Source organism: Corvus moneduloides, chromosome 12 (assembly GCF_009650955.1).
Source record: "Corvus moneduloides isolate bCorMon1 chromosome 12, bCorMon1.pri, whole genome shotgun sequence".
NCBI classification, from domain to species: Eukaryota; Metazoa; Chordata; class Aves; order Passeriformes; family Corvidae; genus Corvus; species Corvus moneduloides.
Genome location: NC_045487.1, coordinates 12,712,031 through 12,726,805, shown reverse-complemented (window position 1 = coordinate 12,726,805; position 14,775 = coordinate 12,712,031). Strand labels below are relative to the sequence as shown.

Below are 14,775 nucleotides of genomic sequence, written 5' to 3'. Positions count from 1 at the left end.
GATCTGCCTGTCAGATGTATAAAAACATAACCACTGGTTTGTTCTGCTATGAAACATAAAGACCTTGCAGAAGCATCAAATGTGTGTTGAGAGTGGCACTCTCAGCCCATGAGCTGTGGGGTCTCAACTGCAGCGATGATTTTGTGTCTTTGTCCTTGGCTCCTTGTAACCCCTGTCTCTCTCTGGCTGCAGTCCTTGGTGTGGCAAATCAGATGACTTCTGTGGATTCTCACTGATCTTTGCAGAACCTGGTCTTGAAAAAGAGGTTGGTAAGAGCAAAATAATCCTTTTTGGTCTTTGATTTGCCCTTCAGAGCAGCATAAGGCTGTGTTTGAAATTTTTCATTCTGAAACTGGATTCTGGAGGTGACTGCACATCCTAAGAGGTTTTTGGTAACTAATGGAAAGCAGATCTCATGAGTCGTTTGAGCCAGTCATTCTTCCATGAGAATGTAAATTCTGAGATTAAATGAGATTGTCTCTAATCTGTGATCAAATTCTTGCCATGAGGGAGTTTGTGGGAGTTTGGCAATTTTTCTATATAAACTACTTCTCTCAAAAGTAAAGAGATTTAAAGAAGGAAAAAAAAAAAAGGATTTCTGCATCCATAATAAAAATACTTTGTTTTCTGTGGCTGTTTCATTGTAGATATAATACTGTTTGTTAGGTGCAGTGTACTTTTTCTGTTTGAATAACTGCTGTTTAATTTGCTGCTCTGTGGATTAGTTACTGGTGTGGGTCTGTACATTCACTTTAGGTTTACTTCTGTGTATGTCCTTATTTGATAAAGATTTTGACCACGGGCATCTGTGGAGAGCTGATTTACATACTGCCTGGATTTCCCTCTAGGTTGGAAATTATCCTTTAGACTGGGCTATTTTTCTTGAAAGATGTTCAAGTGGTTTTTTTTGGGTTTTTTTTTGGGGGGTGGTGATTTTCTTTTGTTCTCTTTTAGTTCTGGATATATTTTTAATAATACAGTATAAACTTGTATATATGTGTCATCACAAAAATGTAATAAAATTAAGAAAAAACAGCCCTGAAAGTGACCCTGATGCTTTATTCTTTGTCTTTCAGTATCGCACCATTCCTATTCTAAAACTCAGGAGTTACTTTGCCTGTGCCAGTTTCGTGTTCCTCTGTATATTTGTGATCCAGATGTTTATCATGCCAAAGTAAGTGCTGGGTATTTTAATTATTTATAATTCAAGTTAACCAACAGCTAAAGTGAACCTCATGTGCGTGGAACTTTTTGGAGTTCCTGAAGGGTTACATTTCAAGAAACATACATTAATTTACTCCATGATAAAGGAGTGCATTCATGTTGTTGGCATAAGAGCCTAGACATCAGTATGAAAATAAAATAGAAATATTTCTTTATAGTACAGACAGGGAGATGGTCAGTTAAGTGAGAAATATTATTTTATAAGAACAGTTGGCTGTAAGGACATTGAGCAGTAGAAAGATGGGGTTTAGCTGGTTAAACTCTGCTCAGTGATCCTTTTCTGTAGAGCTACAAAGAGCTACTTTGAGCTGCTTCTCACACCTCCGAGAAAGCAGATGATGGATAATTCTGAAGTTTATGGCACGTTTGTTTTTTGTGGCTGTTGCAGTGCAGTTTCCATGTGGTTTATGCACAGGGCAGTGGCTCAGGCCAACAGGAGCAGAATCTCTGAAAGCAGTGATTGTGTAACAGAGCAACCATAACCTGTGTGATGTTGTGGTCATTCAGTGCTATTTGAAGAAAAATCATATTTAAACTTGGTTTGTTTAGTGCTTTCTTCTTCTGTTTAGAACTGCAAAACTGGGAATCTCCTTTGGAGTTGTTGCAGTCATTATTGTGCTCATTTTGTTTGTGTGCTTTGCTGAGAAATGTCTGGTAAGTTTACTTTTAAAAAACACTTCCTGTTTTCAAAAGTGGATGGATATATTTCAGCAACTTGGTCTATCTTTTAGGCTGATGAAATTTTAGTAACTTCAATAGGAGTTACAGGAGCCTTGAACCTCAAGTTACCAGAAGATTCCATTGCCTGAAACAGATTTTCATGTCTGAAAATTCTCACAGGAGTTCAGAATTATTTGGGTGCAAGAATAGATGGGTAGGAGGGAGGAGGCGGGGTTGATTTTCTTAAAATGTATTTTTATTTTTATGTTGGTCATTAATAGTAATTTTGGTTGTAAATACTGTTACTTTCTGTACTGGAAACAATATTGAAACAAGTTGGAACAGAAGATCAGTTTTCATAATAATTTATGAAGTGTAGTGAAAATTACAAACAAATGAATAATTTATTGGCAACAATTTCATAGCTGTTAGAATTCCAAATTCACCATTACATCAATTAGGACACTTTGCACTTGTAGTTCCTTTTTCTTTGCATTATTAAACACATGAAATTACTGTTTAAAAATATACAGTGACAGAGAGGGCCCATAGTGATGGAGAGTCCAATGATACAAAGGAAAAAAAAAAAATCTTCAATTCAAGAGAACTGCCTGGGGGCAGGGTGGGGAGAGGGAAGAGATTTTGGAGAAGGGATTTTAGACTGTTCCTTGCACTCATCAAACCTGCACTGTGCCAGAGCGAGGGTGAGAGAGAAGTCTGAGGTGCTGCTGAGGACAGGCACCACCACTGCACTGCAGCATCCCAGGGTGGGGATGGAGCTCTCCCAGCAGAGAAACGGTCTCTTACAGAGCCACGTTCAAGCTGTGTAAAGGGGAAAGAAAAAATAGGAGAAAACTGCACTCAGGACATGGGATAAAGATTTATGATTCATTTAATACTATGGTTAGACAGATATATGGATCTTATGTATGTATGGTATTTATATATATATAGATGGATTTTTGCATACATGTCTGTAGAGAGAGGGATGTGTGTACATGCATTCAGGTGTTTTTTCTACATGTGTAGAAACACATGGAGAAAACAGAAAATTCCAAGACTGCAGTTGCATCAGACTTGAGTTTTATGCTAGGAGTGTTTTGGTGTAGTATCACGGAATAATGCTTGCAGTCATTAAAATTATATGCTTTACTGAATGTTCTTCTCTGTAGCAGCAATTGGAGGATATGGGGATGGCAAGAATGGGGACTGCCTATGGTTGGTTTTGATTTAGTAATCTGAAAATGTAGTTCCAAATATAACATTTTAGCTCTATAACTAAAAAAATACAAATTTTTTACTGAGTTTTTATTTACTTTTCTCTAGAACTTTCAAACAGGTCATAATTCTGTATTTTTAAAGCAAAATTTAGAAAATTTTAGCACCCAACCCCATTGAAGAAAGGAAGCATTGTCTCTGTTTTCAGTTGGGGAAAGGTGTTAAACATTGACTCTGAATGACAAGATTCAAAGTTCTAAATTAGAATTCCAGTGAAGGCTCTTGACACTCTCCTGTAGCAAAAAGGTCAGCTTTATATTTAGAAATATTTCTTCCCCTGTATCAAACTGTTATCTGTTACTGAAATGAATTAATTTTGTTTACAGAAGTGCTGCTCAGATCAGTGGCCTTTCCTGCGCCATCTGTGTGCTGTCTCAGAAAAGGTGGAAACAATGCCTTTGCTTAGGCTTCCTTTAGCAGTCATCACTATAGCTGCCTTGCTGATTATAGCCATTTTTAATATGGTAAGTAATCACATTAATTGATGAATTTATTGTAACATGCGCAGTTTAAGTAACTTCCTGTATTCTTTTCATGAAGTACCAGTTTTTGCTGCTTTTTCTAATGCTGATTTGCAACGAGTTGATTTCCACAGGGATAGTGCATGATGTCAAGTAAAAGCACCCAGTCTGTAGAACTGAAAGTACATGTAGATAGATTTCAGTTCTAGTTTGCACCACCTTTTCTTGTTTTCAAGATGGCACTTATAAAAACTCCTGATTGTAACCCTCATCACTAAGATGGTGTTCCTTTTTTAATGTGGCTTTAAAGGTTTGGCTGTGGCAGGCAGCACTTCAAGCAGTTCACTGTGGTATTTGCACTCACTAGCAGTAATGTAGATGAGGGAGGGCTCTTTGAAAAGCAAAGGCTTTGAGGATAGTTACTGCTGGAGTAAGATGGAAATGGCATCTGTTTTATAAATTTAGTTTGAATAGTGTATTGCACCTGGGGTATGTACCTTTGAATAACTGTGCTGTGTTTTTTATTTAAACAAGCTCTGTGTGTTAACAGTTCCACCTAACTGATAGTTAACTACTAAAACTGATGTCCTCCTGATCCTTTGTGTTTGTTTGCCTTGCCATTCTTCTGATTCCACAGGGAGTTCATTCTGAAAGCAATACTGCAGAAAATGCTTAATTTTCTTTTGTAGGGTCTTTTTTCCGCTGGCTTAGGTCCTTGAATTGACTCACAGTGGTGTCATGTGAACACCACCAGAGGCAGCTTGAAAGAAAACAGGAACAGCAGCTGTGAAACTGGGGGATGAGACAAAACCACATGTTTGTGCCAGATAGCTGCTAGATTAACACAGCCATAATGTAAAACTTTACCCCCCAATCAGAAAATAAGTAAATTTTAACCTTCTTGCAGCTTGTGTGTGCAGATATGTTTAATACAACTACATGGGATGCCATTGTAGTTCAACATTTATTCAGTAGCACTGAAAAGACAACCAGATCAGCACTCTGTATAATACATGGAGAAAAAACTTAAAATCAGTGACTATCTGCTAGCACGTTTGTATGGTGGTTTTGTTGATGTGTTTTGTTTTGTGGTTTTTTTCCCTCCTCTCCAATAAATCAAGACTACTGAAAAGAACAAACCTGCCAACTTTACTGGATCAAATGACCTGTGTGCTACCACAAATGTGAGTAGAGTACCATCTTAATTTCTAGGATTAAAATGAAATGAGTCTTGGATGGTGGGTATAGAATCATAGAACATCCTGGGTCAGAAGGGACCCACAAAGATCATCAAAGTCCAACTCCTATCATATAGATGGATGGCCGTATTTTGATATATTTTCTTATTATTTATAAAGTTAGGGGTTTTTTTAATTGTTGAACAAGAAGACTTGCTCATGACACAAGGCAGTTATAAGGGATATTTTCTGTTGTTATATATGGCTTTCCTGTGCATCCTGTAGGGATTTGCAGAAGTCTGGAGTACTCATGTATAAAACTGAAGTTTTGGTTTATTTTGATCTCTCAGCATATTTGAAGGGTATTCTCTAGCATTTCTGTAAAGCTAAATTCAGCATAATACACAAAAGCATAATACCCTTATTATTTCTAAGGGTTTCACTTGTTATGTCTTTAATTCCAAAGTAGTATTCTGTTTTGAGTTCATCCAAGTGTTTGGGATGCTCCTTTGCCACCTGGCCATCCCTTTAGATGATGGACATATTTTTGAATGATGTGCAGCAGGTTGTGTGAGGAGTCTTTCATTCACGTGCTTATGACAAATCCTAAGTTACACATATGAAATGCACATTGTATTCATCTGGTAATTTTTTGTTCTTGCATGTTTGTAAATCAGGCTTTTGGAAACACAACTCATTCCTGCGTTGAGGAAACAGTAAGTAGTGAGTGCATCTTATTTGAAAGCCAGATCTTTGAATGTCATGTATATTACTGCCAAGTGGCAGGTTCTGTTGCTCTATAAAAAGTAGCTTTTTTAGGTATCTGACAGCAGAAAATTTCTTTATGATATCAAGATTATTCAGCTGCTGTTGTTGTGCTGAGTAAAGTATGGCTTTGCAGTTTTTTGAAATTTCAGACTTAAAAGTAGGTCTAAAGCTCTAAGGAAAAAACCAGCAGAACAGGGTGATGACAATGTTTGAGTCTGAAAGGTGAGAGCTGTACTTGCAAGTGTCCCAGGAAAGTGTTTTTATAGAGTGAAAGGGCTTAAGTGGCTGACAGACCTCTGTTGGTGTTCTCTACATAGTGGTTCCTTTTTCAGAGGTTTGGCTTGAGGGGAGAGTGTTTTCTTTTGGAGGTAGACTCAGTGTCTTTAGGATGACAGTGTTGGTATCATGTGTTATATATGGGCTCTGATTAGGAATTGCCTCATAAATTGTTCTGGTTTCATTCACTTTAGCAGAAATGTTAACTGTTTAGCCAAGAATCTCACAGTTCTGTGGCAGGTCTGTGTTATTATAGGTGGGAAAACTGTGCTTTGTGCGTAAAGAGAACTGAATTCTTGAGGAGCAGAGTTGCTTGTAGAATAAAGTATGGCAGTTCAGCACCTCACACCTGTGCCCAGGCTGCAGGGAGCAATCCTGTCTACACCTGGTACCATGTTTGGTGCTGCCAGCTGCATGCTGACCTTGGACACCATGCCTGAACTGGGATTCCCCTGGAAAAGTGCTCAGTAATTCCACAATAGGGATAGTGGCCATAGCTTGATAATGCTTTTTAGCATCAAAGTTCTTATGAAGGAGCAGTGTCTAAGGCTGGATAACCAGTCACGGTCTTCACATGTTACTGGGGTGGGAGGTGGGAATGTGGTATCTGCTTAAGGTTACAATGGGAAAGCACAGTCAAAATAGGATTAGAATGCTGGACTTGTTGGTTTAGAGCTGGTTTACTGGACTATGAACTACTTTAGATTAGTCTTGAACTTTAAATAAATAATTGCTTAAATTAATAAACTTCAGGAGATAAATTCTCAATGCTTCAGTTTTTATCTGGCACTGCTTACTTATTTTGATGTTCTTCTGTTTAAATATTTTTGTTTACCCATAACAAATTTTAAAAGTAAACTAAAATCAATATTAAGTTTATCCTTTTAGTGCCATTAAAAATAAAGCTTTAAGTGACTGTAATTTCTTTGTTTTAAATTGTAGTGACCATGAATCCAGAACATTTGCTGTGGTTTGAACAGCTCTTGGACATAGGTTCTGAATAATGCAAAGGCTCTTTAAATTCCTCTTTTACAGTATTATGCTTACTGCTGTATATTGGGGTTCATAGCCTGCTCGGTATTCCTTCAAATGAGCTTCGAACTCAAAGTTCTCCTCCTGTCCATTGCTGTGACTGTCTACCTCATCATTTTTAATACCCTTCAGCACAAAGACTTCTATGGCAACAGTACAAGGTGCACTGTAAAGTTTCTTTTCCTTTAATGTTTCATTTAAGGAGGTGTTAGATGTTTGTGCGCTTACTGGAGTATTAAATATCAAAATCATGTGAGCCAGACATTGCAAACTTTTCTATAAAGTTAACAACCTGGAAATAATATTAGGCCATTTCACCTTCTTTTTTTTCTTTTTCTTTTTAAACAAAGTGTGTGTTCTCTGAAAACATTCTGTAATGTGGCTTCTGAGATCCCTGGAAGCCTTGGATTACATTAAGGACTAGGAAGTAGAATATTAATGTCATAATAAGGTTGATCTTCTGTTAAGTTATGAAGAAAAGTCTTGCTAAAAGTCTGAGGCACAAGCTGTGCTTGTGAGACCTTGGTAGTCAATAGGATGGTGAACTCTACATGTACTAACCTTACTAAGTGAAGATATTTTGAAAAATAACAGCAATTTACCTGATCTAATTGCAGAAACTGAAAATACTGAAGAGAAATCACATGCAAAGGTTTTATTGTCAATTTTTAAGTCTTTCTCAGATTCCTCAGCGTAGTTTCATAGCTGAAGATTAGAATAAGCTTATTTTGCAGGGGCTGTAACCTGTCAGCACACCTTAAAAAAGCTTGTGTGAACTTAATCATTCATATGATGAGAATTTAGTTTGCATTTGTGAAAATTAATAGATGTGGTAAGACTGATCTTACTATGAAAAATATGTGGTGACTCAGATACAGGTATGATTTTACTGCTGTCTTTGTCTTAGGAATTCAGGTTCTTAATTTGTTATTGTCTTTCCTTTCACAAATAAGAGAGTTTCTTTTCCTACCTCAAGGTTTTGTTGGCTATATTTTTGTAGGGCAGTGTGGGATGGAAACTGAAACTCAGTCTGGTGAAAATTAAGATGGCTCTGTTAAGATAAAGCCATGTTTACTTGAACATCTCACTACAACAGCTGCTGAACAAGGTTTCAGCACCCAGTGTGTCCTGATGTGAAATGAATCATTCCATGTATTGCACTGTCAGATAATCCTTTCTTGTTGTTAGGACAGGACCTGTCCCCAGGCAGTCACTGGCACAAACACACAGTGACACTGTGGTGCAAGTGTGAACAAACATGCTTTTCCCCTCACCTCCTAGCCCAGCTCTCCATTGTGCAGATTTTCTTTAAAGCATACAGATGACTTTGTACTGCTTTCTTATTTTCAGGTTTTTCATCAAAGAGCCAAGGATAATGACTAACTTATATCTGGTTCTGTTTTACATAACCCTAGTTTTACTTGCAAAACAGGTATGTATTTAAAATGTAATCACGTAGTTCCTTTACTTGCAGCAAGTTGATTTAAATAAAATGCAAAAGTTTTGTTCCTGGAAATCGTGCTTCAAATTAGTATATATTTTTATCTTTTTTTAATATTCTGGTCTTGAAGATAACATACTTGTAATTAGTTGCTGGTAATGCAAAAAATTTTTACTGTGAAAGGATGGGAATATTTTTCTAGTTTTCAACAGTGTTTGCATCACAGACATGATAACTTCCTGGTTCTTCCACTTTTGATCTATCTGTGTTTATATATCAGTATTCATTCCAAATCAACATAGCAATTCAAGATAAAAATAATCATCATATTATTAAAGTGTCATTTTGGTAGATATACCTGATGGTGCCAAATGACATTTGGTCTTAGTGGTTGTTTCATATTTTTCTGACCTTTGCTCTCTAAGCACATTTTTCATAACTATATAGACCCAAAAGGCCTTGAAGAAACTATTGCTACTATACTTCTTGAGAAAATTGCCTAATATTTTTCAACGAGTTATTTTATGGATTTATCCTATCTGGTCTCTTTGCAGATTGACTATTACTGTCGACTGGATTGTCTGTGGAAGAATAAGTTTAAAAAAGAGCATGAACAATTTGAAACTATGGAGAATGTTAACAGGCTTTTGCTGGAAAATGTACTTCCAGCACACGTTGCTGCATATTTCATTGGAGAAAAACGAAATGAGGTATGTTGAGTCTCTCCTATGTGAAGGACAGCAAATTGGACTTCTGTGATATATATAATGATGCGAAAAAGAACAGAATGTAAACTTCTGCAATCCTTGCCTCTTATTTGTATTCCAAGACCTTTGTAAACCTGAGAACCTGTTAACCTGATGGCCTCAGAAAAATGCAAACTTTTAGTGTCAGTCACTGAAATCTGTTCTCAGAATTTGGCAAATATTTAAACGAGATTTACTGCTTTCCAAAGCCTGTATTTTACCAGAGGATAGGTCATAGTTTTTAGAGAAATTAGTTGACGAACAGATAATATCTCCCAGAGAGAAGTTCACTGATAATGAGGGGTTTTTTTTTAAAGAAATCTCATTCTGCCAGCATGTCATCAGAGTGAACAATGCTGTGTCTCAGAAGATTGGCAGCGTCCAAGTAGATGAAAACCTTTAAGATACCTTTAAGGAATCTCAGCTTTTCCTTAGGCAAATCCACTTTGTTAATGTTTCTGATAGAATAAAAGACGTGGCTGACTTCATAGGAAAGCTGTAATTTGTTTACTGGTTACAGACAATTGTCATGAGTGTGAGCACTTGTAGGTGAACGTGGCTGCTGACCATGTGTGGGTTTATTGTTTTCCTTTAGGACTGGTACCATCAATCCTATGACTGTGTCTGTGTCATGTTTGCATCGGTACCAGATTTTAAGGTGTTTTACACTGAATGTGATGTTAATAAAGAAGGCCTGGAATGCCTGCGGCTGTTAAATGAAATCATTGCTGATTTTGATGAGGTAATTAAGCTTCTTTCAAAAATGCACTGGATTACATATTTACTGCAAAATAAATGTTTCACTAGATCTCTGAGCATTAGAGGGGGGAAAACTATTTTTATACTGAATTTATATTCTGACTTAGTCTTGCAGTCTTGAAACATGTATTCCTATCTGGTTGGGATTTCCAAGTACATCATCGAATCCATTAGAAGTATAGTTTTAAAGTCATGAATTTAAAGACTTTATTTCAGTACTTCAGTATCACAGTATTTCTCCTGTGAGTGGGTAGAGTAAAACTGTGAACCTAATTTTCAGTATTTTATCTAATCTTCATGTGAGTGATAGTATTGCTAGAGATGTTTAATGCTTATTGTAGACAGTATAAAATTTCTGGTTAAGTACACTGAAATGTGGTATTAAAGTCTCAAGTTTTTGTTTTCTTTCCATTCGAACAGCTCTTGTTAAAACCTAAATTTAGTGGTGTTGAAAAAATAAAAACCATTGGAAGCACTTACATGGCAGCAGCTGGTCTCAGTGTTACACCAGGCCAGGAGAACAACCAGGTACGTTGGCTCCGAATCTGCCTTCAGTATTCTGTGATGAAAAGCTGTGTTCAAAGTAACAAAATGTAACCTGATACAAAAAAGTAAATCGTGAAGGGTGGCTTCCTGAAATACGGAAAAAGGTGACAAGAGTGTATTGTCTCCTGCTGAATTCACTATTTATCTCTTAGTTTCATTTTATTTCCAAAGCAGATATTAAGTCTGTAATCCCAGCATACTTGTTACATCTTTCATCTTTGATTCCAGTAGTTTAACATTCCTAGATGCCTAACAGAAGGGCTCTAATAATAGGGGACTCAAAGAATGGGAGCCAAAGGAAAGGCCGTCTCGGAATTGACAGTAGGCTTTTTGTGATACCTGAGAACTGGCACAGAAAGAGAATCATGAAGTGCCACATTAGGTCTGAAAGTGTTTGTCACCCAGAAGAATTTCTCTGGCTCGTTTTCAGTATAGCAGCTTTGTGTATGACATTAAGATGCATACAATAATACACCCAAGATATGTAAAATTAAAGCTGAAATCCTAAAGGACAAACATTAATTTGTTATAAAATTTAATCATATCACGCTTGTTGCCTCACAGCCATCCCAGCTGAATTTAATGGAGTTTTGAAATTCTGCAGTTCTGGTTACAAGGACGAGTGATCTCATCCTTATAAACACTCCAGGTCCCTGCCAGTACTGCTTTGGAATAGCAGCCTGACACAGCCTTCCATGTTGTAATTTGATCATTACTATGTATTATGACTTGCACAGGATAGGGAAAGGCAGCATGCTCACATTGGGATTATGGTGGAGTATGGAATTGCCCTGATGAGTAAACTGGATGGCATCAACCGACATTCCTTTAACAACTTCCGCCTACGTGTTGGTAAGTACTGCTTGTGGAGAATGTGAACTCCACAGCTCAGACAAGTGAGAAATGAGGTGGGATGATGTAGGTCCAAGTGCTGAACAGCCAAAGGCTGTCTGGTCAGCTTTTCAGACAGGCCAGGCTCCTCCATGGATGGGCTTTTCTCATCACTGGAGGGAGCAGCAGGAACAGTGCAGCTGGATGAACTTGGAGGAAATGAAAGGTACAGATGAGGAGTGAAGTACCTTGTTAGTGGCTGTTGACTAGACAGTATTGTCATTAACAATGCTTATTTCTGGATTAAAAGTAGAAGAGAGAGACTTTTGCTTTGTGCCCTAGACTTCCTAATTTTACAATGAGTGAGTCACTTCACATCTCCCGAGCCACAGTATGAATATTTATAGAACAGTACTGATTGCTAAAAAGGTGTTGCAGTTAAGTTTTCGGATGGTTTTTTCACCTGAAGCTACAGCTAACAATGAAGCTGGAAGTCACATCACTTCCTGCCTCAGCAATGACACCTGCTTGTGTTTATGCAGGAATCAATCATGGCCCGGTGATTGCTGGTGTGATTGGTGCCCGGAAGCCTCAGTATGATATTTGGGGCAACACTGTTAATGTTGCAAGCCGAATGGAGAGTACGGGGGAACTTGGCAAGATCCAGGTAAACGTATGAGCCTTGCAATGTCTAAGGCATTAGTTCTAATTGGTTGTGGAATTTTGCTTTAATGTGAAATTCTTCTGATTATTCACAAGTTTCTAATTCTTTTCACACAAAGGTCACAGAAGAAACAAGCAAAATACTACAGGAGCTGGGATACTCATGTGAATGTAGGGGACTCATCAATGTCAAAGGCAAGGGAGAACTGAGGACTTACTTTGTTTGCACCGAGACAGCCAAGTTCCAAGGCCTCGGACTGAACTGAGGCTACAATGAAGTTAACCAAAATAGACTTAGATCTGCCTCCCTTCTGTGAAGATGTAGAATTTCCCTCCTTATGTGAAGGACTTTATTCTAAAAACATGTATATACTGTTCATATCTCTTCTACATCTCAAGATAATTTTTTTTTGATGAAGAAGAATTCTGAGAAGCTCATAGAAGATACGCAACCGTCAGTCTGAAAAAGACTACTTTTTCCTGAAGTAATTTGAAGATTTACTTGGAATTGCCATGAAGCATTTTCAGTTACCTGCACTGGGAGTCTTAATAGCTCCGGTGACACGTGTGGATGCACTGTAGAACTCATTACCATGTTAGGACATTCCATTGCCTGGTTGACACACACCTGCTTACAGTATTGTGTTTGTCCAGACACGTGCAGTGATACTGCGGGCTCTGCGGATCCTGCTATTAATGCTGAACAGACTTCACAGCAGAAGACAGCTGAATAACGGGAAGAGGAATGTAAGGAAACTCAAGTGTATCATATGATAACTGTGCTGAGCTCTTTTGAGAAAAAACCTGAATTGCACAGTATGGGGTCACTTCACCACCCTCGCCTCCTCCACAGCAGTACCTTGTGTTATGCAGATGTTTTGATGACCAAGAGCTGTTCAGAAGTAACTTTCATCTTGTTCAGTGTGTTTACATTATATTACATGTTCTCCTTTGTATTTCTCTGTAATTAGTATCTGCATGTGCATTTTGTTCAGTCATGCTAAGTCTTAAATTTTTCACTTTAAATTTCAAAAAATACATGTGATGGTGAGGAGCATGGGGGACAGGCTCTGACAGCACCAGCTGTTGCTGATCCCCGCAGGAATTCTGATTCTGTGCTGTGTTCTTGAGGGCACTTAGGGAAGAAAAAATAATCTGTTCTGAATTGCTGGGAAGCTGAAGAACAGAATTACTGAAATAGTATTAGAAACAGTAGCAGATACTGTATAAACAGAACTGTGTCTGTGGTGGGGTTTGGTTTGTTTTTTTTTTTCTGTTCTTACTTCCACAGTTTGACTAGCCATTGGCTGGTTTCTATGCCTTTCAAAGGCAATGCAATTTTTTGCATAAACTGGTTTTGAAGGTTATGTATGGAAAGGATGTATGGAAAAAATGTATTTATAATGGAAATATTTCAGCAGAGCCCCAATACTGGAAGTATGAGTGGAGCATTCATAACATCATTGTGGACTTGGTGTAGATTAGTTTAGTTTGTAAGGTTTTTAAGCTGTTAGTGGCTTTTGCTAATTTCTACATTGGCATTTTTAACTTATTGCAATCTCTTAATCTGTTTTCTGTTGGTGGAGATGATAGTAGTTTGTAAGGCTAACATCTTGTGCCCAATTATGTCCATTACTAAGGATGGATTCCCCCTTTCCCATATACCACATGGAGTAGTGCTGAACAGCACAGTGATTAGTGAGTGTAACAGCTGTTTGGTTGAGCCTTACTCTTCCACAAACAGAGCAGCATTTCCTAATGCTTCTGGGTTTAGTACCAACCTGTCCTGGACAAGTGTTTAAGCAGTCCTGTGCATCACTGACGCTTTCTAATTACTGTGTAATTTCTATAGAACATGAAGTGACTATGTTTCAAGATAGGAACAAATCTAAATATTGTCCAACTGTGGATTAAAAATTGTGCTTATAGCCTTTGTCAATTTTGTAGATCTAATCTATGTATGTAGTAGGTCCCCAACAGAAAACAGCATGTAAGAAAACCTTAATTTGAGGTCATCTAGTTCACGCATGGGCTCTGCTGCAGAAGGAAGTGTCATTCTTGCTGTCATGTTAGTGCAAGTCAGTGTTGTGGTTGAATAAACCTTCAAATAGCTTTTGCTACCCTTGTATGTTGTGTATTTGTTAGTTACAGGTGCTCAGCAAGCATTTGTTTTGAGATATTTATTGTTTTATAGGACCATGCATGTGTCAAAGGCTCCTTTCAGCAGTCTTTGATGTCATGTTAGGTAAAGTGACCATTAGTCTCAAGAATCTATTTTGCCTATAAATAGAGCTGGCTCTGAAGTGCTCCTGTTCACAGAACTAGTAGACTGTAGATTTAAGTTATCTATGAAAGAACATTTTCTGTCTGTAACAGCATTTTGAAATGCTTTTGTTTACATGATGTTGCCTGTCAGGCTGATAACTTGTTTGGGTGTAACTTCAACTCAACCTCATTTGCAGAAGTGGCAGGAAGAGCTGCAGCTTCCAAAGGGGAAGGAGTTGGGTTTGGTTGCAGGTTTGAAAGGACTGCTCAGTTGGTGTGCTGTGCACAGCCTTCTTGGGGAAGTTAGAAACTGTGTGTAATGAAAAAGAGGATGACTAATTTCTCACCAGAACTGGAACTGTATAATATGAAACCTATATTCAACCACAGAAAAAGTTCAATTTAACAAGCAATTGTACTGAAATAATTGTTTTCAGCAGTCCTTCTGAGAGTGAACTGTGAAACTTAACATTGAGGAAACAATTGTAGTAGAAAAATCTTCCTTGCAGCATTATTTTTTTTCTTAAATTGAAAAAATGGCACTGTATCTAACTTGAAGAGCTAATAACATCTGGAACTTAGCAACCTGTTTTAAAGAACAAACTTTTGTTTTTACTATGAAATAAAAAATCTTCTTGAAACATGTC

The 14,775-nt window shown here is 37.6% G+C and overlaps 1 protein-coding gene across 5 annotated transcripts in view; it reads left to right on the top strand.

The window, feature by feature from the left end:
• The window catches only part of ADCY7 (adenylate cyclase 7), a 60,567-nt gene extending 45,794 nt beyond the window's left edge, over positions 1-14,773 (top strand). For 4 of the 5 annotated variants that reach the window (XM_032121440.1, XM_032121436.1, XM_032121437.1 and 1 more), the window contains 14 exons: positions 193-265; positions 1,077-1,174; positions 1,794-1,878; positions 3,489-3,626; positions 4,745-4,807; positions 5,479-5,517; positions 6,881-7,038; positions 8,228-8,309; positions 8,873-9,028; positions 9,660-9,806; positions 10,244-10,351; positions 11,107-11,221; positions 11,743-11,867; positions 11,983-14,773. In XM_032121440.1, coding sequence (XP_031977331.1) covers positions 193-265; positions 1,077-1,174; positions 1,794-1,878; positions 3,489-3,626; positions 4,745-4,807; positions 5,479-5,517; positions 6,881-7,038; positions 8,228-8,309; positions 8,873-9,028; positions 9,660-9,806; positions 10,244-10,351; positions 11,107-11,221; positions 11,743-11,867; positions 11,983-12,129 — 1,534 coding nt within the window. In that variant the 3' untranslated portion in view covers positions 12,130-14,773. The remainder of the gene's footprint in view (positions 1-192; positions 266-1,076; positions 1,175-1,793; positions 1,879-3,488; positions 3,627-4,744; positions 4,808-5,478; positions 5,518-6,880; positions 7,039-8,227; positions 8,310-8,872; positions 9,029-9,659; positions 9,807-10,243; positions 10,352-11,106; positions 11,222-11,742; positions 11,868-11,982) is intronic. The other variant, XM_032121439.1, reaches the window with a different exon arrangement.
• The last annotated feature ends 2 nt before the right edge of the window (positions 14,774-14,775 follow it).